Source organism: Micropterus dolomieu, linkage group LG03, assembly GCF_021292245.1.
Source record: "Micropterus dolomieu isolate WLL.071019.BEF.003 ecotype Adirondacks linkage group LG03, ASM2129224v1, whole genome shotgun sequence".
Classification (NCBI taxonomy): Eukaryota; Metazoa; Chordata; class Actinopteri; order Centrarchiformes; family Centrarchidae; genus Micropterus; species Micropterus dolomieu.
The window spans coordinates 2,310,040-2,335,635 of NC_060152.1; the positions used below are offsets into that span (position 1 = coordinate 2,310,040).

General features: G+C 38.8%; 1 protein-coding gene across 3 annotated transcripts in view; it reads right to left on the minus strand.

Moving 5' to 3' along the window:
- Positions 1 to 24,147, minus strand: part of nagpa (N-acetylglucosamine-1-phosphodiester alpha-N-acetylglucosaminidase) — a 48,889-nt gene extending 24,742 nt beyond the window's left edge. For all 3 annotated transcript variants that reach the window (XR_006824464.1, XM_046045254.1, XM_046045255.1), the window contains exons 1-5: positions 23,966 to 24,147; positions 18,634 to 18,839; positions 17,998 to 18,265; positions 10,604 to 10,743; positions 4,775 to 4,883 (exon numbers count right to left, since the gene is read on the minus strand). Coding sequence is in view for 2 of the 3 variants with exons in the window: in XM_046045254.1 (XP_045901210.1) it covers positions 4,775 to 4,883; positions 10,604 to 10,743; positions 17,998 to 18,265; positions 18,634 to 18,839; positions 23,966 to 24,048 (806 nt within the window). In the remaining variant the exon portion in view is untranslated. The remainder of the gene's footprint in view (positions 1 to 4,774; positions 4,884 to 10,603; positions 10,744 to 17,997; positions 18,266 to 18,633; positions 18,840 to 23,965) is intronic.
- Between the last annotated feature and the right edge of the window lie 1,449 nt (positions 24,148 to 25,596).

Below are 25,596 nucleotides of genomic sequence, written 5' to 3' on the forward strand. Positions count from 1 at the left end.
AACATATTTCATACATGTATAACGTGATTCAATGAACAATTACATGATTTAACAATGCCAACCATGAGGGTGCTTTGTCTCATACAAGTTAACTTTCGGCAGCGCAAAGCTTGGTTTCATGCAGTACCTAGCCGTACCAGGCGCCATAAATCACAACATGTCATGATCTCATTCTTGGCTTCAGTTCGCGATGATCTCAGCCCTGGCGTACGTGACTTACTGCAGGTGCCTTGCTTCTAATGAGTGGGTTACGGTTGGCTAGGTTTTGCCTGCGCGGCCTGAGCAGCTTCTCTGCTCATGTAGGCACATCAAAAAGCACACGTTCACAGAGAATAAGAATAATATATGATAAACACACAGAGTATAAGAATAAAATATGAGTTTGAACACACTCATTAAACACTCAGTAGTTAAACTTTACACTATAAAATAACACTTTAAATGATGACAATGTAGACCACCATTGCTCTAGTAATAAATGATAACAATTTAGGCTATAATGCTCCAAAATAATTCACAACAATCGACCAGATTGTTGGTGTTGGAATCAGACAGTGTTGGCTTTGTTTGGAATCAGACAGTGTTGGCTTTGGCTCTGAAAGAATGCGCAAAACTTTGAAACACTTTGTTCATTAAAGATGCGACAACACACGGAGCTTGGTGAGGCGGCATGAGTAACAGGCGAATCACAGCTAAAAACAATACATCTGTGGTCAGATATGGTCATGTCCACTAATTCCACAGAGGAAATGCTGACACCCAGGGTAAAAACCAAGTCCAGTGTATGACCACGGTTATGTGTTTGCCCTTTGACATGTTGTTTGAAGTTAAAAGAAGTGGCCATATTTAAAAAGTCAGTTGCATTAACATTGGTGGGGTCATCAACATGAATATTGAAATCGCCACAAAGAACTATTCTGTCATAATTTAAAACCAGAGTAGATAAAAGTTCAGGAAGTTCTGATAAAAATCCTCCAGGCGGTTTTGGGGGGCGATAAATTATAACAAATATGATAAAGTTGGAGGGCTGCAACCTAAGAGTGAGAACTTCAAAGGAGTTAAATTCATCACAGCGTACTTGATGACATTTAAAATTTTTCCTATACACGCTCACTAGCCCACCACCACGACCACTGACCCTCGGTTGACTAAAGCAATCATATTGAGGCGGACACAGTTCAGCTAGCTGGCTATAGTCATTCATTTGCAACCAGGATTCAGTTAAAAACATAAAAAACATAAAAAACATAAAATCTAGATTTGCAGACAAGATAAAATTAATCCATGTAGCTATACAGCACAGTGTTTCGCAGGGACATTTATTACTGTCGCACATCACGTTTACGCTGTAAACACGACGTGATTATAATGGAGCTGTTTGCAAAGTGGAGGAAAAGAGAGAAACATAGCAAGGGACAAAGAAGAAAGTGTCCAAAGTATGGGATTATTTCAAGCCAAAGAAAATAACAACTCTGTAATGTTACAGTCCGTCCACCGGCAACAGCACGACGGCAGCTGATCAAAGCATCCGGTGTTCTGCCAGCGGACCACAGACAAGGTAACAGTAACAGCTACTTGAAATCCTGATTGATTGTTGAGTTGAAGCCAAAGTAAGCCGCAGGCCTCAGGTGAAAATGTGCACACGTGAGTTTGTTGTTCTCCTTTTTGGGCCGTGAGTTGTGACCTCACAGTCAGGAGTTAACTGGGTGTCGGGAGCTGCACCTTTTTACTCCCCTCCAGCTCTCTGTAGCTCAGACAATCCCTGCTGCCTGCGTGTACTAATCCATCCTTTCACCCAGATTCTTTGTCTTTATAATTGCCATCTTTATAATTTCTTGATAAAAGTGGTTTGGAAAACAGTGTCGGGTGCCATAGCTGGGGGGGTGGGGCACTTAAACGACACATCGATGAATCGTTGAAATAATCTAAAATCATCGTTAGCTGCAGCCCTACAGTGGAGTAAGCTGGTTCCTGTAAATCTGTGTATTCATGTAGCACGATCAGTAATCACGTTTCTCCCGTACACCTGACCTTATCTGGCATTTTATAACTGTCCTGAAGCTGATTCTGTTTCAGTTACACTTTGGATTAGGGCTGGACAAGTAATCGAATTGAAAAGTAATCGAAACCGAAATTCAGAGCCTCTAACCAACGTTTTTTTATAAATATTTTCCCTACAGTGTGTTCATGTACAGTCCCCTTAAAAACATACTACTCTGTGTGTGTGTGTGTGTGTGTGTGTGTGTGTGTGTTTTAACGTGATTCCATCCCTTCCAGTCGTGCTGAGCTTCCAGACTGGAGTCAGGCAGATGTTAGCTAGCTTTCCAACAGTTGGCAAAACAACAGACATCCATTTTACTAACGGACATGCTGTGACCTACACTGTACATTTACTGCCAGACTGACAACAAACTCGCTTGCTTTTTCTCACTTTTCTGCCACTCACTTTCACTCACTACGAACACACACTGCACTCCCTGAAATACCTAACTCCGCTGCTCTTATAACAGCAGTTGTGTGGATGAACGTCAACATTACCTTTTCAATTAACATTTAGATTTTTAAATTCTGTGAATCAAAAAATTAACTAAACCAAGCTTTAATAATTGAGCATTTTACAATACAAACCTTTTCAGTGAGATATGAGGGCAAAAAAACAGCAATAAAAAACAACATTCAAAAACAAAATAATCGCTCAGTAATCGTGATTTTTGATTTTAGGTCAACTCGTCCAGCCCTAGTCTGGATGGAATCATTTCAAGGACAATGAATAAATCTATCCTTTCGGACAGCCAGTCTGCAGTTACTTTCCCTGTCTGCAGTCTTTTTTCATGCACATGCTAACTTGTTTAAAGCTTATTAGATAACCTGGTTACTTGTATAACTGGGAAGCAAGGTAAGGATGTCTGGCACAGCTTGTATAAAGAACAACTTCATCAGGGTCAGGTATATTAATGTCTGTCCTGGTATATCTGGTGATCCATTTTAGAATTCTGCAGAGAAACAGAGAGATTTTATCTAGTATTACATTACGACGCCGTCACGGTTGGTATTTTACAAGCAGGACCCAGGTAAAGCAACACTGCAGATGTCATTCAGTACTAGGGATGGGTATGGGTATCACATCAATCAAAAACTTTTGTGGCGCAGCAGCGATCCGCTGATGTTACTCACGGAGCCTCCGGCTGCAGTTGCAGCTGCTTCAGGTGTAGTTTGATCGGCTGGATGTGCAGATTCTCTTTTCCTTTATTTGTGAGTCTTTAGTGTAGTTTAGTGACTTATTTAAACAGACTCTTTACTCGTTTTATATTTGTGACTGTCGTTTTTGGAGGTTTTGCGACTCACCAATTCAGTTTATTGATCGAAGGTTAACAAAATAATTTTCCGTTGTTTACTTTCAACACACGTATCAAAAAATAACCCGTATAATACTACCAGTGAGGATTAACTACTGTAATTAGGATGAGGAGCGATCTGATACAGTTTCCCAATACTTTTATGTAACATTTATTAGCAACAAGAAAAAAAAAAATATATAGATCACCTTGCTTGTCCATATAAAAATAATAATAGGCTACCAATCAACTACTATGGCTTCAACAGGTACCATTTTATACAGGGTATCGAATGAAGTACTGGTAGTATTGGTATCGGCGTCAATTCAAGGGTACTGGTTTTGGTACTGGTATCGTAAAATTTTCAACGATACCCAACCCTATTCAGTACCATGTTAGTTTTGATCATTTCAATAGACTTTGTCATTAAAGAGCCTTCTTCACATGTGGCGTGCCTGCTGCTGTGAAAATGGAAATATCCAAAAGACGAGTTCTGTATCTTTTCGGCGACTTTATAAAACATATCACCGATAGAGAAAGTCAGCAGAAGAGGCACATACAGGGAGAGAGAGACAGGAAGAGGCGGGGCAAGCAGGTGTTCTGCAATAAGAGACCAGAGGTGTAGGTGTGTGGCAAGAGGAGAACATCAAGTAGTGAGTAAACACTAAAATAAGGTGGACAATGAAATAGAATTAAAATGGTGAAATAGGAAATAAGAGAAATATACCCCACTTTACAGCACACATGTATTTAAAGTGTTCACCTCTCTCCGCACTGTGTGCGAACATTTTTCTCTTTTATTTATGTCTGACCTTTGTTGAGTATTCACTACCTCAGTAGATATAAAATGCTCATTCTAAAGTAAAAAAAACACCTGAAAATGATTATTATTAATTTATTAATTATACACTAATGAAAACCTATGAATGTTAATTTCTGCCGTTAGTTCTGCCAATTTTCTGCTAAATCTTACACACTGGTCCTTTAACCTAATCATGTCAAACAAAAGATCTGCAATAAATGGTCTTTTCACAGTGAATGGATAAAGAAAACCCAAAGTGCATAGAGCTGTTTTTTGTCTCCATGTTTGGCTCAGAGGAGGTTAAGCCATGCAAATGAAAACCCTGCATATTCAGTTCCTACTCGGGGCACTGTATTGACTCTCACTCTCATTGACTCTCACGGTGTGAGTGACTTACAGTTAATGGAATAAATTATCATATGTTTTCTTTCAACGTCATCTGTGTCTGCTCTCTCGTTCCTACCCGGAGGGACACTTAACTCTTTCATCCACTTACTGGGTGTTAAAAATAAAATATTACTTCCATTACATTTATGTAGCTGAGTAGATATACAGTTTGGAGGAGAACAGGAGTCAGTTGCTCTGGATAAAAGCATCGGGTTAAACATCCTTCAGCTCACATTTGTACATTTCTTACCCCCTTATTCTAGTCTGTCCATCAATCTGAAACAGGATCAGGTTGCCGTCAGCATCGTGGCCCACCGCCGTCCTGGCTGACACCACATCCACAAAATCGCGGAATTTCCCTGTGAAAGTACATGACAAAGGTTTCTGTGTGAAAAGATCTATACTTCTTTTCTTACTTCTAATAAACCAGTCGACTACTACTACTAATGTTATTTCTTCTTTGTACAAATTCAATGCAGTGACGAAACACACTCTGTAGAGCAGTTTGTCCGTTTGAGCTACTGTAGAAACATGGCTGCGCAACATGGTGACGTCCATGTAAGAGGACCTGCGGTGTATGTAGATAGAAATGTCTCATTCTAAGGTAATAAAAACAAAACGGTTCATTATGTAAGGTCTTTATACACCACTGAAAACATAGTTATGGATATTATTTTGCATTTCTGTCGATAGATCCTCCTGATTATTACACACTGGACCTTTAAGAGCATCCAGAAGTCTGACACTTCCTGAGAGCATCCATGGATCCAGCCACTGAGTTGCAACAACGTGAGGCCATCTGCACTAGAAATGTCAAAAACAAACCGGACTAATAAATAAGTCTGTCCACATCCTTTTCTGTTTTAGATCGAGAGGAGAAGGAGCTGATTCAAGCATCAAATACAAAGTCATATACTGATGTTAAATTGTTTTCAAGTCTTGTCTTATACTTGCTCGCCCATTTGAACATTAAAAGAGTTATTGGTCACTGTTATTATTCTTCCTATCCATACTGCCGGCAAAGAGATCATTTGTTAAAGTTCCCAGGCCTCGTTTTGTATGAAAAAACTGGATTCTCTAGTTTATCTGAAGCCAAAATGCGGCGCCAGCAGTCTGAGTCAGTCAAATCAAATGGGTATCTTCCAAAGTTAGTGTTTTTAGTAGCTGAGCTTTAGTATAGCGGATGGATAGTAACATAATGAGGGAAATGTGTACTAAAAAGACATGTTATTTGTCGAACACAGGTTACTGCAGTACAAGTAGTAGTATAGCACTACAGTGCATTTTTAAACAGACTGAAATCGCTTTAAGGAAAGGGATCTCTTTGGACCCAATTTGAACAAGAGGAATAATAACAGCAGTTTCTTTCAATGTACATATGGGCACGTGAGTATTGTTTAAGGACAAAGTCTATAAAATGTGAACCTATCCTTTAACAAAGCTCCACTGATTATAATGCAATCTTCTTGGCTTTAATGTTAAGGCTCACTTGGTGCGCTTGCTCTTAGGAGTTTATGGTCTCAATGATAATGTTTATTTAGTAAGTTATGGTTCAATTCAGAGGAAAAAGATGATAAAGCAGGGGATGGTTTAGGGGCTGGACACTTTGTGATTGACTACCACAGCGACCTGTCAGGCGCAGTAATGCTCATGTCTCCCCGGCTCCACCCTCTCATACATATCTGGTCACTTATGGTTCCACAACGGCGGCCTAAATCGCCAATGGTAGTCCACAAACCAACGGGTGACGTCACGGTGGCTATGCCCACTTCTTTTATACAGTCTATGGTTCAGCTGTATGATGCTGAATAGCTAGGGTTCGGAGCTGCTGCCACTAAAGAGAGAGACGCCATGACCTCGGTATTCTTCTGCAGAGCTGTGGCTTTTAGGGACCTGGAGCTGTTTAAATTCTACAAGTGAAAACATACACATAGTCATTATTTTACAGGCTGATTCCAGCATTTTGAGACTATATTTTATATGAGAACCAGAGGCTTGCAGGATCTGTGACGGCTTTTAAAACTCTTCTCAATACATACTTCTACAAAACAGCCTTTTTTAAATCCATTTCTATCTTGTCCTATAGGTCCATTTTAACTTTATGACTGCTGCAGAATCTTTTTTCTTTTAACTTTATGTATGTATGTATATATTTAATTTGCCTCTGTATTGAAATGTTTTTAATTTGTGCCAGTAAAAACATGATTTAATATTTCCCTGCCAGTGTTTTATTCTAGGTAGTGTATTTAAGGCTTTGTAAAAACAACTAAGCCTGGATAGGGTTGAGTAAGATAAACTCAGTATTTCTAAAATCCTGCAGCATGCCTGCTTGGTATTCAACAAGGAGGTCTGCTCTTAGTGATGTTGGACTTGTGAGGTTTAAATCCACACATCCAATCTGAAAATACAGGTGAGAAACTTTCTGTGCTCCTTCAGCAACTACTGGCAAACTTCCCCCATCTCCTGCAGGACGAACAGATGACAACTGTGGATGCATTTGGCAACTCTCAGGTGAAAATATGAGGAAGTCTTTGTGTATAAAGTAGAACGTTGCCGGAAAAAAACCTTTCAGCACAGTTTTGGATAATCTTTTTTTAAAAAGACAAAGCCTGGCCAAGGATGTGATTCTAGCTATACATCAGGGTGTTTTAACCTACTGATACTTTATTTTTTTAGTTGAAAGTATTTTGCTGATTTGCAAATGTCCAAGCACTGAAAATAATTAGATTTGGTATTCGCTCTTTAAATCAATATAATTACCAGCAACATGTTACAAGGTTCAGAAAGATAGTGGTGTGCTCAGTAGGTAAATCTCGGGATGCACTCCAACAAAAACATGCTGGTGAAGAAAACAGTCATGGCACTCGCGTAGAGGAGGAGTATGTGGAGTTTTGATAAAAAGACTAAGTTGTTCATTTGTCCACTGCACTGATTTTACATATTTAAGCCCCAAAGTCAATGTGAGTCCACCAGACATGGGCCGCAGCGCGTCCCAGAAGCTGCTCTACACTCCGCAGAGAATAGGTAGTAGGGCTGAAATGTTCCATGTGGGATCTGCAGCCTGCAGACAACAGAACAAAACAGGGTCACAGAGAGCTGTGAAGAAGGTAGTAGAAGCACAAAAAGGACAAATTAATAGCAAGTAAACAATGTGGGGCAGGCTGCACGCTCCACTGCTGAAACACTTCTGAGACTCTTCCACTAGACGTTGACAAAGGTGTGCCTGTACGCCGTACAAAGCGATGCACAGGTATCATTGTTTCTAACCACTATCCATGAGCAAAATTTATGAATAAACTTGATTGGAATATAATGACAAACTATAGGCTACGCTGGACCATTGAAACAGCTTTTTGTGTGGGAGTATGATGAAGAGACGCACGATAAATTTCATAACAAACTGGATAAAACCATCAAGTTCATCAAGGTTATTAAAACATTTCCAGCCAACAAGCAGCGGATCAACTGCAGCATCACGTCTGTGACGCCAGAGCGTCGGAGGAACATGATTTTAACAAACTTTACTACCTGTTGTAATCAGCTGTTCAGCTTGTTTTGGAGAGGAGCGCGACTTCGGCTCCATGTAGAAACCTCCTGACTTATGAAAACTTAAAACAACAACTTCAGACCCAGTATTTAGCGTAACTCCATCAGCTGTTTCTGAGCAATAAATTGAATGCAGACATACGATCTCAGGCGGACATCAGCGAGGCTTGTGTGCTATCTGTCTGTTGGTTGCGATTTATTGATTTGCAGTCAACGGTGGAAAAGAGAGGAGCAGCCACTTTAGAATTTCACTGCAAGGCTAGCCCTCCTCCCAAAGTACCAGTACTTTCGGAAAGTACTACCCCCCCGAGCAGGGACTTTTTGGGGGGTTAAATGAAGACCCCAGAACTACATTTAGACCCTGGTCCCTTCGGTGGAAACGCAGTGACTTCCTCCAAAGGTTCCTAGTTCCGGGGTAAAGTTCTTTTGGTGGAAACGCAGCTTAAGTCTGTGAACAGGTGTTGAATACTACTGTAGTAGTATGTGAAAAACACCGTACTACAAGGCCTCTGTAGCCTGCCCCTCATCTCTTGGCTAGCCTCTACTAGAATAACGCACTCCGTAACTCTACACTCCAATGCAGGCACCAACGTTTGATAAGGAAGAAGAATGCGCTAAATGCTAAATCCCTGGAGTTCTTCATCAGGGTTCAAATGAAGCGACAATACCTGAGCCTGACCTTTTTATGCTTTCATTCGGGGCTGTGACCTGATTGGATAACTTGGACACCAGGACACCAGGTGGGAGAGTTCTGTGTCATTCAGAAGGTTCTTCCCCAAAATTCACAAAGACAAAACTACCAAAACATTATAACACAAGCACAAAGGTAGAGACAAACATTGTCAGTGACTCAAATGAAAAACATATGGAAACATGTCTCTGCATTGAAATAAATGATTCCATCTAGTCCTGGATACACTGTTCCAAATAAGCAACACCATGCCAGCACTGTCTGAAGTGGGTGGATGTTTTATACGGCCATGAGTTCATGCAAAGCTGAGATCAGGTTTCAACTTTATGTAACCAATGACCGATCAGTTCTGGGAACTCTCATCCTTGTTATTTATACTGCACTGTTTATACTGCACCATGTGCGACGATATGCAGTTAAGGAACTCGATGTGAACTTTGGTTGGTGCACACAGTTTTGCTCTTGTCACTGTTATTCAAACATGGCAGAGTTGTGTTTTTGTGGTGTGATGGAGTCAGGTGAGGTCACAGAGAGTTTCTGTGTTATGCAAACACGGCACCGCGGCGCTGCTCGGAGATGTAGTTACACTTAATTACAGCAGAAGCGAAGCTGATCTGGTTTCTACCTCACACCCTGAGCTGAGATCAGGAGAACAGTCAATTTATTGACAATCTGCGTCGGTCACCATGGAAACTTACACCAGGAAACTAACCTGTTATATAAAAAGGTCAACTTTATCTTGGAATGGATGCATTTATATCCAAAGCACTTTACAACTTGTCTGTCATTAAAAATTCAAGAACATTATTGCCATTGTGCAAGAACTCTGAAATTGCATTTGCGTCAGTCTCAAAAGGTGCATTTCTGTTTTCAGACTTCAAAAATATTAACAAAGAATAAATAAAACAGAAATTAGACAAGAAGTAGAAAATATTAGCAAAAGTAAGAACAGAATCTAAGCAATATATACTGTAAAACTTATATGATAGCCTGGGATTTTATTTGCTTCAGTCACTCACCCTGCCTATATTTGGGACAGGCTTTTAATTACTTTTGCACAAAACTAGGCTATTTTCAATTTGTTTATTTCAACCAGTATGAATATTACTGGCATAAAAATTGTTTACCATACCTTTAAATCTGAATTGTTTCTGTAAAATGAACTAAACGATTGAATTGTGTAGAATCTAACCGGCGTAACAATGTGTAGCATTTTCATATTGAGAAAAGTTTAAACTTTTATATTTGTATGTGCACGATCAAAGCAGCTTAGCTCAGCAGTAGACCGGGTGGGCTTTAAGAGATTTTAAAGATCCAAAGACCAGGTGTCTAACTGAGACCTGCATTTATTTATCAAAACACTTACATCCTGTGTCCTCCGTTTATGATTATGTGTGAATGTATTTTAATGTTTTTCTTATGCCATCAGCCTGCTAGGGACTCCAGATGAAAATTAGTCTGTGCGGCTAAAGCTATAGCTCATTTACATTTTGGACATTGGTGGTGAGTAGTTTTACAGGTAGTATAAAATACAGTTAACATCAAATACAAATACGAGGGTGCAAAAAACATCAGCGGCAAAAGTGCAGTAAAGATATGGAGTGATGGGGTATTGGGGTGTTGAAGAACACGTTTGGTTGGTGTAGAATTAATGCACATAATCAGTAAGTAAATATTGCACGTGCTCCAATGATGGCAGCACATCAGTCTTATCTCCTGAGTTAACTGATCTTTAGTGTTTGATTGGCCAGAAAACATGCAGACTCCTCCTGGCTAAACCCTGCTGGCTGTAAGGAAGCCGTTTCTTGTTTTCCCCCTTGGAGGTGAATGTACAGCATGTACCTGTCTCCTGCGTCTTGTCGCACTCGGCCGTCAAGCTCTGGTTGATGTACACCTCGCCGTTCCTCAACAGCCACACCACACCGCTGACCAGCTGGACAAATGGGTTAGACTGGTCCAAAACGTCTTCCTGTGACAGATACCTGGGTAAAAGGAGTGGAAACAGAAAATCCAGACATGAGTATCTGACTGTTTACCGCCATTTTAATGTTTCTAAAACGGTTACCTTTGCAATTCAGAAATATGCTAGCACTGTAGCTTTATGGGTGGCAATGTCGGTCTGTCAGCTGACCACTTTGCTCCAGAATGAAATTTCTCAAACTTTTGGGTGGATTGGCATGAAATGTGGTTCAGTTCCACCTCAGGATAACACTGGTGATCATCTGACTTTTCTCTAGCGCCACCATCAGGTCAACATGTATTGTACGTGTGGACTGTAATAAGTCATTTTATGTAATTTTAAATCTTTATTGTAGGTTGCCTTTTTAATAACTGGCCATTGCCAAAAGATGGAAATTAGCCTGTTAAGCTAACTCTGGCTCAGTTTGTTATTTTACTGTTAATTCAGATCACTGTCCCTGTCAAATAAACAAATAAATAAAACATGTTAATTTGTCCAATACTTTGTTTTATAACCAAACACCTGCAAAACTAATGACATTCCCATTAGCCTGAGCTGTACACTGTGTTGAGTTTACTAATAAGCAAATGTTGGCATGGTAAACTAAGATGGTGTACACAGTAAACATAAGTCAATTCAATTTTATGTTTATTAAAAAATATTTTGCCAATATTACAAATTTGCCTCAAGGGGCTTTACAATGACTAAACCCTCTGTCCTTTATCCCTCAATTCACATAATGAGACACATAATGAGACAAAGGTAATAAAAAAAAAAAAAAAAAAGAAAAAAAAAAAAAGGAAAATGGAAGAAACTTCAGTAAAAGCAACAGTGAAAGGGACCCCTCTCCCAGGACAGACAGACAGGTAATAGATTATGTCTGAGCAAGCAGAAACACACACCCACAAGTAGCTATTAAAAGTGACTGCACTGAAGTTGTAAACGGTTATAAATATGTAGGGAGAGTAACTGATGTGAAACTGTCCTGGAACATATTCTGATTCTTTCTATCCTTCATTTATGGAGGTCAAGGTAGCTTTTTTCTTCTCCTGTAAGAAAAAATTAGGATTAGACAATGCTGCATTTCTTGCGTGGTATTTTTCACTATCTATAGTTAACAAGAACAAAGTATTAACAATATGTCCAGTAGGTCAACAACAGCACAGTGTGACACTGCTTAGTGAGTCCAGAGTGGTGAAGAAAGGGTCGGCAGTCCTCAGTCCACATTTTGGAGTGGCCTTTTATTGTGGCTGGCCACACCTGGCCCACCTGTGCGATCCCTATCTTGATGTGCCACACCTGTGAGGTGGACGGATTATCTTGGCAAAGGAGAAGTGCTCACTAACACAGATTTTGACAGATTTATGAACAATGTTTGAGAGAAATAGGCCTTTTGGTAGATTTTTGAGATCAGCTCATGATGAATGGGGGCAAAAACAAAAGTGTTGCGTTTATAATTTCATTCAGTATAATTATGAGCAACAAAGAGAACTGCAAACTGAATGAACAGGGAGTTTTCTATTTCCTTGTTACTCAGCAGACAAACACCATCACACCTCGTTAAAAAAACTCCTCCTTAAGTCAGTTTGGACTGCCGCTCTTTAACACTTTAACCCAGCTCCAGTTGTTTAAACTGATGTGTTGGCAGCTGGCTTGATGCCACAGGTGCAGTTAAACAACTCTGACCGCTGTGACCTCTCTGGTTATTTTTACTTCTATGATGTTATCTTAACCTACATTACATCATCTAACCTTAAATTACAGCCAGATCAACCAGCCAAGTGTTTTTAAGTAAAACTCTACTGTTTGTCTGGTATGATAGTGAAACAATTATATAAACTATTTTTTTTGTTTATTTCAGTGTGTTTAGATAATGGTTATCAGCTAGCATGCTGTGTTGAATGCTGTCTTGTCTGTCCTGCACTACGAGCTCATCAAGGCAAGTAACACCTCTAAAATGTTGTTGTAATGACAATAAAGTTAACTCAAAGTCCAAAGGCATTTAAACCAGTAAGTGAAAATGAACATCTCCTCTAAACACCTTCATGTTTTTTCAGGTGGCTCCGGTTTTGTATCACACTAACTGGCACTAAACTTTTTTCCTTCAGGCCTATTTCACAGCAGATATTTTGAATTATCATACCAGGAAGAGTACAGGCGGAGCTAATAGCATTAATGATGGCTCTGTTGCAAGTATGTCATGTCATAAAAAAAGCATGTCTCAGTTTATAATATTTATATATTATATTTTGTCAATCTATTCCATATTTATATATTTCTACATTTTAGCACCTTATCCCCAAAGCAAATTCCTCGTACGTGTAAAAACTACTTGGCAATAAAGCATTTTCTGATTCAAGTGCAGCTATTAGGGACGAAAGTAGCACGGCAATTTTCTCCGAGCCCGTACAAGTCTGATATGCTAAACTATGTCAGCACGTGTGGTAGGCAATACTACAACCGCAAAATATCGGGTGTATACGTCACACTTCCAATCACGCAAAGTAAATTCACTCGAGCTGTAATTTTTGACGAAAAGTTGTGTTTATTGTTTCATGTGTTGACGTCCTGCTCATATGACAGATTAGTTGGAACTTTAACACATCCTGAAGTTTTAAATTTCACAGTTTTTCAGTATAGAAGCGAGTCAAGTTTAACAGTCAGAAAGAAGTCAGGACGATTCAAACACTTGCTTCTTTCGTCCCCCTACTGTGGTCGCACTGTGTGTGAAACCAGAAGTGATTGGTTGACCTCATCTTTTATAAAAAAAAATTTATTATATTTTACTGTAAGTAACTCAATATGATTTGAAGCAGGAATTTAAGGATAGTCTACATTTGAGGCTGATCTACAAAAAACCCCCTCCAAATTAACGTTGATTGTGAGGCCATATATTAAGATAAAGGACATATTTTTGCAATTATATATAAAGAAGGACAATGTCAGACATTTTAAATAAACAAAATAATAACATAAGCATTTCAAATGCATACCATTGTATTTCTTCAATCTTCCAACTTCAGTCAAATTATAAAGAAGTCATTCCATATTTGTACAAAATAGCACCTGCTATTGATCAAACACACATGTGAGATGTTGATCACAACACAAAATAAACATTATCTTTTAAAATGACGTTTATCTGTGTTTCAATCATCCCGGCTCTCCCCTATATTATCATCATTAGTTACACCTTTTTTTGTTTTTGTTTTTTTACACACACACACACACACACACACACACGAGATTAATACAAAAAAATAAAAATACAAACCTAATATCTTACTTTTATAAAATCCTTTTCTAAGAAATTAACAAAACAAATCTTAAGGCAAAACATTGTTGGATTCACAATAATGTTTAGCAATTCAAAAGTGAAAATATTGTACTTTTTACTTCATATCTGATCCGTGCCACATGTGAATGGGTGATTTCTACTAGGAAAGTGTAAACACAACCCGTCTGTTGCATCACACTGTGATTTTTTTGTGGATGAAGCAATACTTTCCACTTCAAATCAGAGGTTGGTTTGTTATTAGCCTCGCAGACAGGTTCAGGACAACATGTTTCAAGGACCAAGCAGGACAACGACTGGTTATATCAAAGTTTGTGGTTTCCTGTGTGCAAGATGTTTATTTTATTTGAGCCCCACCCCCCACCCCCACCACCCAACCACACTGTCGCAACATGTTTACTTCTCTTGGGATTACTGACATCAGGTATCAAACAAACAAGTTACCTTGACATTTCATGCTTTATAGTGAAACTGTGCGAACACGTGTTCAGTGTTAAAGTTACCTTACAGCTTTATAAATATCCAGTTCTATATGTAGCAGCTTATTTTGAATGCTGGGTGAATCTTTCATTTGTTGTTTCTGATCTGTGGATTGTTTTTGAGTAGTTCATCAAACTGAAGCTAGGGCTTATAAGCTACTGGTGCATGCCAACAGGAAGTCACTATACTGCAAATGTGGTTTACAGACAAAATGTACGAGGAGGCAAGCGGCGTGAGAAGAGATGATATTTTAGAAACGTGAGGTCAGGTGCAGACAAGCAGACAGGGGGGCGACTGAAAGTAGTTTGTGTTTATGCAAAATTTAAGGTTCTGACTGTTTCATGTTCCAACAATGATGATAACTCTAATGAAGAATGGTGGCCCGTGCCTTATCAAAATAAAAGCTGTTTGTATGCTGTTGTAATCCGGTAGCTTCTGTAGTTTGTAAAAAATAAAATTCTGTTGTATTTCCAGGACTCTTTTGTCCCTGATGTGTGTGTAAACCAGTATTTGGCTGCATCAGCATAGTGTCCATTATCACTGTGAGTATTACTGATCTAATTTATTAAGGTTGCACATAGAGATGTGTGATATCTTTCGTCTACGATAATCAAAAACTCCTCCGTGCATTCACTGCGTCATGCATGCAGCACACGTGTGCTAGAGTTAAACAAGCAATAGCTGCTGAAAACTTCATGAATGAAGTTAAAAATGAGAGAACACACAGCGCCGGCAGATAAAACACGGAGAGCAGCAGCCTCTCAGTCTAATGTTTCATTGTTATATTGAATTGCTAGACGTGGATCAACCTCCCTCACATGGAGCTGGTTGTTGCTGACCACAAACTAAGCACCACAGGGAATGTCAAGAATATGAAAAGCTTCACAAGTCAGCTGTCCATGACAGGCCTGAGCCAGGCAAGGTACCAGCACAAAAACAAACTCCAGTTCAAATACCGCTACACTGATGATGAGAGAATCAAAGCCACTAAGACAACAGCTAAGACAGAACTCAGGGCTAATATACAGTAGCTGTTAGTGACAGAAGTCAATGAGAAGTCTTGAGAAGCTGCAGTCTTTATTCGCCAGCCACTGTAACTTGCCCCCTACATTTTACCGCTAAACTAAAGGCTTATTGCTGTTCCGCTGCTCTCTGCTGCCATTCATCGGCATTCAAACTAGGCCTGGGCACTAAAACAGTAATAACAGAGCTTCCAACTCTCACGCGTTGAGTGTGAGACTCACGCAATTGACACTTTTCACACGCCCTACATCAGTTTTCTCACGCACTGGAAAAACTAATGTAGCCTATAACTGATAGCATCAACTTGGCGCGATTACACTCCGCCCAACTGATGCGACACCGGCAGACGTTTTCACAGGAATCGAGCAAACCCGCTCTCGCGCGGTGAGTGGCAGACAGTTTGTGATCGGGTAACGTACGGTTTTGCAATATAAAAATGTATAAGCTGAAGCACAGCCTTGTTCTGTTGAGAATGTGAGCTGCACTGAGCTGCTGAATTAACGTGAGGATTTGTGGTGAAGTGTTTTCAGTCAATTTGTTTTGCACAGGTCTCAAACAGTCGTCTGTCTGTCAAACAAAGACAAAAAAATACAAAATGCTTGAATTTGTCTAGAATTTAAAAAAAAAAATACAGTCTCTGGTTTGTCAAATAGATTCTGTGTGGGAAGACTCCCCAATACACGGTTAGAGGTTTGGTCAAAATTAAGGCCATCATGCCTGGAGGTTGGCAGGTATCTTGATCACACTGATCTGACCATGATTATTTACTTGGCATTTCATCTACACATGAATGTGGCTGTTGAACGTTTAAAACAAAATTCCTGAGGATTAAAGAGTGATGACCCCGACCCCTGAGGTGGGATGTGACCCGGAAGGCCTAAAATGAGCCGATCACCGAATCTCACTCCAAACTAAATAGAAAAGTTGGCAGCCTTGTAATAATAATTATTGCTATTTAGTTTTCCAATATAAAAAATGTGCAGTACATTGGCAATAAATGTTGCGATTTAATTAATTTAAATCACAAACAAATTTGTACTTAATCTTTCTATTAAAAGGGGCATTATGTAGTTTTCAGTGGCCAATAGGGGTGCGGTTTTAAGATTGCAACTAGTTGTGGCTCGAACGCAAGAACAAGCATGTGCTTCATTTCTAAGCGAGTTTTGAGCCCATTGACAATTATGCAATGAAAATTTGATTTATTTGTAAGTAATTTCATTGAAAAACTACATATAGCCCCTTTAAGTTATTTATTTTGTTGAGGAACAGGGACTGAAATTTTTTCTTGATCATAATAGTTTTGAATTTTCTGCCTCAGATTCGTGAAGTGATCCACTGTTTGGCCTGAGGTGTTTGTTCTGACCATAAAGAAAAGTTTAAAACCACAATTAACCATCTGATTTCTTCAACTTTCACTCAGGAGCAAAAATCAGCTTTTAAACTGGAAAGAAATAATAATTTTGTCTTCTCCTTCTCTAACACACACATTCAACGCTCACACGTGACTTTTACAAACACATTTTTGTAGGATGTCAAATAACGTCTAATTATAATTATGGACAAAATCCCAGAAAATAACTACATATAATTTTTGTCAATATTACACACCCCTAGTTGCACAGTCACCACCGTCCTTTCTTTTTCTAACAACCACATTTTTGACTCATCTGAAACTGAAAAATAATTTAGGATAAACCAGTGTGTACAGGACAGAGCTGTAGGCTACGTCAGTTTAGTAAGTTTGTACCTGATGTTCTCAACATTGGACAAGTAGGCAGTAATAAAGTACAGCTACCAGTTACTTTCTATAAATTGAGATAATGTTAAGTTACATAGCAGCCATAAAACGCAGCCTACTGTAGAAACTTTCCTGCTCAGCTGTGCAGTCTGACGGGAGGGAAGATGTTAGCTAGCGCAAACAGGCTTCACTTTTCCAGCAGCAAAATTTAGAGGAAACACAGACCATTTAGGAGTTACCTTCAGTAACAACTGGTTTACATTAGTCTGCGGTGGTGCAGTGTTTACAGCAAGAAGGTTGCAGGTTCAAACCCTGGTTGCCCCGGCCTTTCTGTGTGGAGTTTGCATGTCTGTGTGGGTTCCGGGTGCTCCGGCTTCTTCCCACTGTCCAAAGACATGCGGACTAGGTTAATTGGTGACCCTAAAGCTGTGAGTGGTTGGGTGGTCAGGGTGTACCCTGCCTTTCGCCTGTCAGCTGGGATTGCCTCCAGCGACCCTGTACGCAGGATAAGCGGTTGACGATGGTCAAAACATTTTCAACTTATAGTGATTTACAACTTATCACTAGTCGTATGGAATCATGCAGTTTTGGTTTTACTGTTAGAGTTGAGCATGTTTGTTATAATTAAGGTGAAGTGACCCTTTAACATTGGGACATTTGAGTTCGAACCGGGGTCTAACTATTTGAGCCTCAAAAATCAGAGTTTTGTCAGTGTAACGGTTCCTTGCAGGATCTCTTACCCAAACACCAGGGTGCCGTCCTTCCTGATTCCAAACTGGGCGTTCTGTATCCCGCCACTGTCCCGCACCATCCTGCCGTCACTCACCACGTTGCCCAAACACTGGTCTGATTTTGTGTTGAAGAACCCGGCGTTTTGGGCGTACAGACACCCGGCGGCCTCGGCAGTTTCCTCCACCGAGGCAGTCAGACTCATCCCACATCCGCCCGGCCCACCCGGCTCCAACACTGACACCGTCCTCAGCGGGTCGTGGACCACCGTCATGTGACCTGGGAACCAAGACGCAACGAGATGACATGAAATATCACCACTATTGTATCAGTATCTTCCGAGCTACTACAGTGTCTAGTGAAAAAGGCAGTATGGTCATGTTTGCTTGCTACTTTCCACGCAGACGATGCACTACTGTACATGAAAGATGCCCATTTCTTGTGAACACTTTGTCAGTTTGCATGAGTGGAGCCAAGGTCAGGGAGTAAATACATAAGGGATCAAGAAATCAAGAGGTTCACCAAACAAGGATCGGATCCAGATTCATTGTTTGGTGAACCTCTTGATTTATTGATCCCTTAGTTTATTTATTTAGTCCGGCCCTCCCACTTATTATTATAAAGTTATTTTCTGTTTAATCACTGACCGTAAACCCATCTGGAGGTTCCCGACACTTTCGATACAAACACAGTGGACTCGGCCACCGGCACCATGCTGTGGTTACTGGAGGGCCAGCTTTCATGGGTGGTGTTGCCGTAAACGACGGCCTGACAGTCTCTGACATGGCGGTGGGAGTGGGAGGGGCCGTGGCCGTGGTCGTACGGCAGCAGGACATCATCGACCATAGAAAATCTACAAGGAGAGGAAATGAAGTAAAATATTTTAAAAACAACATTAAGAGAAAAACCACTGAACTGGTACGTGTGATTCTATATTTGTCTGATGTTTATTACTATAACACGTCATAACTGACGCCCCAGGTGTTTTGACACGATATACCTGTCAAATCCCACTTCTTATTGCTTCTATTGTTGATTGTTTGTTTAGACAGTCCAGACTCAGACAACAGAGAGTCTGGCTTTGAACCTGCAATTAACGCTCAGTAGTCTTAATTTTAGGTTTTAAAAACATTTCAAACAAAATACAGCTATTGTTTTAGCTACAAATTGTTTGCTCACAACAGCTTACAGTAAGCCTGTGCTCTTGCAGCACATTCAATTCTTCACTTAAGAAAAAGTAAAGAAATAACAAGAGAACAAGTTAATATGTTTGTGATTGTGCACCAGTTCCTAAATAATTTTTTGGTAGACAGCTGAAGCAGCAAAGCAGCCGTAGACCATCACGCTACCACCATGTTTGACTGTCGGTATGATGTTCTTTTTATTAAATTAAAAAATATTTTCCCAGAAGTCTTTTGTTTTTTGGCAAATGTGAGACGAGACTTTGTGTTCTTTTTGGTCAGCATGGATGCCATTTTTGCCAAGTGTTTTTCTTATTGTTTAAACACTGACCTAAACTGAGGCCAGTGAGACCTGCAGTTCTTTAGATGATGTTCTGGGCTCTTTTGGGACCTTCTGAATGAGATTTTGATAAACTCTTGGAGTCATTTTGGTAGACTGGCCCCTCCTGAGAAGGTTCACCGCTGTTCCTAGTTTTCTCCATTTGTGGATATTGTGGTTCGCTGGAGTCCCAAAGCCTTAGGAATGGCTCTGTAACCCTTTCCAGACTGATAGATGTCAAAAGCTTTATTTCCCATCGGTTCTTGACTTTCTTTAGATGGGATGGTGTGTTGCTTTCTGATATCATTTAGCCTGCTCCACTTTGTCAGACAGGTTATATTTAGGTGATTTCTAAACTCAGCAGGGCTGGCAGTAAGCAGGTGTGGTTTGTGAAATTTAATTCATGATTGAGCAAGGGGGGCACTTACTTTTTCCACATAGGGCCCGGTAGGGTTGCATAGCATTTGTCCCTTAAATCATCTTTTAAAAAACCCATCTCGTATTTACTTAGGTTACGTTTGTCTAGTGTTACAATTTGCTTGATGATCCCACACTTATATATTATTATATATATTTAGTTTTATATTTGTCATACTGGCAAATATAAAAAAAAAAAGAAATCAGGAAGAGGGGGAAATACTTTACTACCTATTTTGCCCTAACCATTTTACCCGTCTCATGATGCCGTAAAACCTATCAATGTGTTCATCAACATGAAATCACAGAGAGATTTATCTGCTGACTTGCTGTCAGGAAGAACAACATTCCAAAAAAGACCTACAGAATTACTCAAATCCTCCAGGGGATGCTGTCCAAGTAAAAATATGTTTTTGGTGTTGATAGATAAATCCCTTTAGTCAGTCTTCTTGTTGACTCATTTACTGAGGTAGATTTCATCACACAGCCTCCGCTGGTCAAATACATGGTTTCATCACATGAAGGAATGTGTTTTCCAAAGAGCTGAGCTGTGGTTTGTCTCAGGCCTTGTGTGTTTAAAAAAAATCCATATTTGCAATGCAAAATTTTAATGTGCAACTTTTACCGCAAACTCTCTTTTTGTTCTGCTGCTACTCGACTCCCGTTAGTCCCGGAGGTGGGTTCCCTTGCCTGTGGCATTATTTGGAAATGTTTATCCTGAACGAATTTGGAAATAATAACACTGAATGTCCTGCATTTAATGAGAAACTTCTCTGAAACCCAACAACTGTTATTCAAAGGTCAAACTGAACATGGCTCTGAGAAGTCCAAATTGGAAAGATACCTCGGATGCATTCAACAGGAGATGAAAGATATTGATTATTTCTTAGAATCATTTTTTTTATAAAATGTCAGAAAATAGTGAAAAATAATGCCTCAATTTATCTGAACAGTCCAAAACCCAAATTTATTCTGTTTATACTGTTAGAAAACAGAGAAAAAGCTGCAAATCTTCATATTTGAGAGGCTGGAACCACAAAATGTTTGGCCTTTAATCAGATTAATCAGAATCGTTGATGTTTATTTTCTGTCCATCGACCAGCATTGTCATTCCCTCGGTTTCTTAGCACAAAAAAATATGATTTACAAAATGTGATTGTCCATTGTTTACAGGTAAATGTAAGAAAAATCTATAACCATAAATACAGAGTTCAACATTACACTTCTTTATCTTAACCCATCAATTTGCGAAACTTTGAATATCAATTTTTCATTTTTAATTAAATCAGGATTTCTTTCAACCTAATTATTCTAATTACGTTGTCAAAAGACAGTGGATCACGTCCATCACTTAATATTATATACGAATAACACCAATTATGTTGTAGTCGATATGTTTGATCTCCACACACCCATCCACGAAGTACACACCTAACTGCTCAAAGTAATCCTGTTAATGAAGAGCAAATATAATCCTTTAAACAGAAGTGGCTTCAGGTGTAATTCCTCACATAATCCTCTTTGGTTAAAATTAAATATTGGCTTAAATATTGTCTGGCAGACGTTGCTGCATGGCGACAATCTTAACACCTTAAAAATGAACGACCTGTATTTAGTCTCTGTGTGCATAGCTGAAAGGCAACACTGTAAATAAAGCACTGTGGTATAAAAGTACTACATAAATGCAGCCAATTAAAAAATTACCAAAACACCCAAACAAGGTCAGAGTGAGGTCACCGCAGCGGGGGAGGAGATGTGCAGCTGCAATGTTAAGGCCGTGTGTGTGTGTGTGTGTGTGTGTGTGCGCGCGCAGCACGACACGGCTGCCTTAAGGCCAAGGTCTGATATGGAGGGTGTTTGTTTTATTTTAGTTTGTTCATATTTCATGCAGGTCTGGGTAATCATTTAAAAGTATTGGTTGTTTTGATTTTTGCAATTTTTTATTTGTAATTTTGTTACTGGTGCAAAAGCATAATACGAGTGCAAGCGAGTACGAATCATTTATATTCGTTAGTTCTTATCAGTTTGCATCTTATTCCAGGATTTACAAACCTCCCACAGCTGATGCAAACTTTCTCCATCATAGGATGTCAAATACTTCTTAAGAAATGAAGTTACTCTCAAAACTAACTGTTGACAGATACGGGTAAAGCAATGGCCAATGCTGATATTTAGAGAGCTGGGCGGCTGATGGCCAATATTTAATGAAGAAATGAAAGCAAAAAAAGTAGAGTACAATCTAATATTTATGTTGCCATAAACATACAATGTTTCTCATGAGTATGTTCTCTTGTTTTGTTAGAAAGACAATTATTTTATCACATTTTTACACCCACAACCTGATTTTTGCTGCTCCTTTTCTCTTTTCTTCCATTAAAAAAAAAAAATAGCAGCAGCATGAAACGGTAATAGTGGTCGACCAAAAGGTACAGTCAAATAAACATTAGAGCTGCACAATATATTGTTTCAGAATCATCATCATCACAATGTACCTATGCGCAATAATCACATCGTCTAATTTGAGGGTTCCTGGATACACCTGGTTCCTGGAGTTTGTTGCTAGTGAGTGACAAGCAGGCTCTGCATGCACAGCAAAAACAACAATCAATTGATCAATCGTGATCATGATCAGTTTATCTGCCCACGTTAGTTGTTGACAACAACTTGAAAATAAGTGAGGAACAGGGGAAGACCACTGAAACAGTGGGTTTATTTGCAAAAAGAAAAGCAACTTTTGTAAACCACTCAGGGGGCTGGTGTATAGCTGCTCATTTCTTTTTATCACTTTATTTAAATTATGTTTACTGCATCAAAAAACCCTTCAGACTAAAAATAAAATTTTCAGCTTATTGATTTCATTTGCATTTTTCCCCTGCAAAAATCACCCCAATAATTCTAGGATGTTTAATTATTTTCAAATAAAGGAATTGAAGTCATGTGGTGAAAATTCCTGCATTTCTTCATACTGCAATATATATATCGCAGAAAAGTAAAATATCGCAGGGGTCAGTTTTTTCAGTATCGTGCAGCCCTAATCTACATGTTATCTCAGTAGTAACATGCTGTTTCAGATAGAAGCTTTATTAATGAATAAAACAAAAACATACTTTGGGTTCTGCTGTACATTTCAGAGCGTGGCTGGTGATTAAAGGAGAGCGGAGTACAGTTTGTCAGACGTCATTCACCTGCATTACTCCCTACAGTATAATAGATATATATTTAACTCTAGACAGTAATGTTGGTAGATTAGATCTGCTGTGCCTTGTGGTTGCAGATTTTCTCAAAATGCCAGATATTGGCCGATTAAACGCTCTACCACAACACAAAACTAACAGTATTGAGTGTTTAATTTAATTTGTAAATTAAATTGTTAAATATATAAATATAAGACATTTGATGTCTTTAATAGCAGCCTTACTGTGAGGCTACATGTAAATATTTTCACATCATTTTTATGATGTTATCGTGTTTCAGGCTTTGCTTTACGATCAAAGATCGCCATCTATTGGCCAAAGTGTCCACCTGCAGCAACATGCTGACACTTTCAGTTCCTCTGAAGACTGAAACCACAGCGTGATGACATGACTCAACTTGTGGCTAAAAGTTTGGTCTGAACATTTGTTATCTGCCGTTATAATCAATATATCAGACAGCAAATCAATCAATGTGACATTAAGTTAATCAACACAGTTGTTATATATTTATGTTATTTACATTTTAAGTTGTATTTCTGTTAGTTCAAATAAGGGGAGGCCTTGTTGTGTTTGAGGTCAGTTAGTTAGTCAAATGTGTGAACTTTGAACTCAGACAACAGTTTAAACACTCGATGCTCAACAGTTGGCAAGTTAGCTTAGCATTAGTTATGTTAACGTTAGTGTGCTGGCAGGAAAACCATGTCGTTATAAGTTGACTAAATATGATTAGCCAGCTTAACTCAACAGTCACTTGCAAGGAAAAGAAACAAGTTCAGACATACTTCTCTAAATCGTTTAGCTTGGCTAACAATTAGCTGGCTAACATTAGCGGCTAGCTAATAAAACAGGAGCACCGGAGCGGTCTTACCGGGTGTTTTGCGTCCCGGACAGCCGGACGCAGAGCCACAACAGCAGCCACACACACGGACATTTCACCGACACTGCTGCCATATGAGGAGAAACACTAGCCTGCTGCCAAACTCCCCTCACCTCCTCCTGATGGTTCCTACATCCTCCAGCTAGCGCACAAAGTCAATGTAAACAAACTGAAACACGCTGCTTCCGCTCACTGTTACAAAATAAAAGCCATGTGCTGGACTGAGCAGCAGTTAAATTCCACCAGGTGATGAAATAAGATGTGATATCAATCATGACAATTTCAATAATTATTGTAAGTCAAACTGATTTTGACTTTATTGGAAGCCAACATTTTGATAAATTTACTAAACATTTACTAGGGCTGGACAATTCAACAATACTGATAATTATCCCAATATAATTTTTCTTGAAAACAATATAACAGATGTTCAATAAATGTTTGATTTAATTCATTTGAATCACGAACAAATTAACAGTTAATTTATCAATTAAGATATTTTGTTGAGGAAAAACTCAAAAACAAACTCATACATGTTTGTTGAATTAAAAAAAAAAATCAGAATTGTTTTTTTTTTACCTCAGTCTACCTAGTCTATAAATTAACACGAGGGATGGGCAATAAAACAATATTGATAATTATCATAATATAATTTTCCTCAATAACAATTCAACAATAAATGTTATAACACATGTTCAATACATGTTTAATTAACCTGAATCACAAAAACTAAATTTTTTTTTAACTTTTCTCATGCATATTTGTTTAAAACATCTTTAATAAATAATTCTTTCTCAAAATAGTTTTGAATGTTCTACCTCAGATTTGTTAAGTGAAACATTGTTTGGCATCAAGTGTTTGTTCTGACGATAAAGAAAAGTTTAACCACACAATTTCTTACATCCCCGTGACCCTGTACGCAGGATAAGTGGTTGACGATGGATGGATGCTGTGTTGACAGACACTAGTGGTGTAAAATACATTCATATCAGAAAGTTACTTACTTTAAATGTGTTGTTGTTTAGAGTTTCTCTGTGTATTAAAGGACTTGTCAATCAATTTGGACGTTATAGCAGTTTCTTGTGCTGCGTTTTCAATTTCTACAATGTTACATGCATCGTTTGCAGTTGGTTCATGATTTAAAAGCCAATATTAAATCTAAAACTTAACAAATAGTATTTAAGCATTCATTGCTCTCTTGATAACAGAAACGCTCTTATACTGTAATTTTCTGGCATTAAGCAGGTCCTCCCTTTATTTTGTATTATGTTCACAGTAATAAGTCAGTGAACTCTTTTAAGTCCTTTCTTAAAACATACTTTTATAGGAGAGCTTTCCTGAGTTGATTTTATTAATTTAATTATCTGTGAACTATATTTTAATTTCTTGTTTGATTTGATTTATTAGTTCATATCCTTTATAACTGTGGACACATCATTAAAAATAAGACAAGCACTCATCGACTGCACGTCTTTGGGCTTCAGGCAACACTTTATATGTATTTTGGATGTATTCTTTTTATATATGTATGTATGTATATATATATATATATATATATATATATATATATATATATATATAATGGATTTGTCTAAGCAATATATGTTGATTAAAAGGGTGAA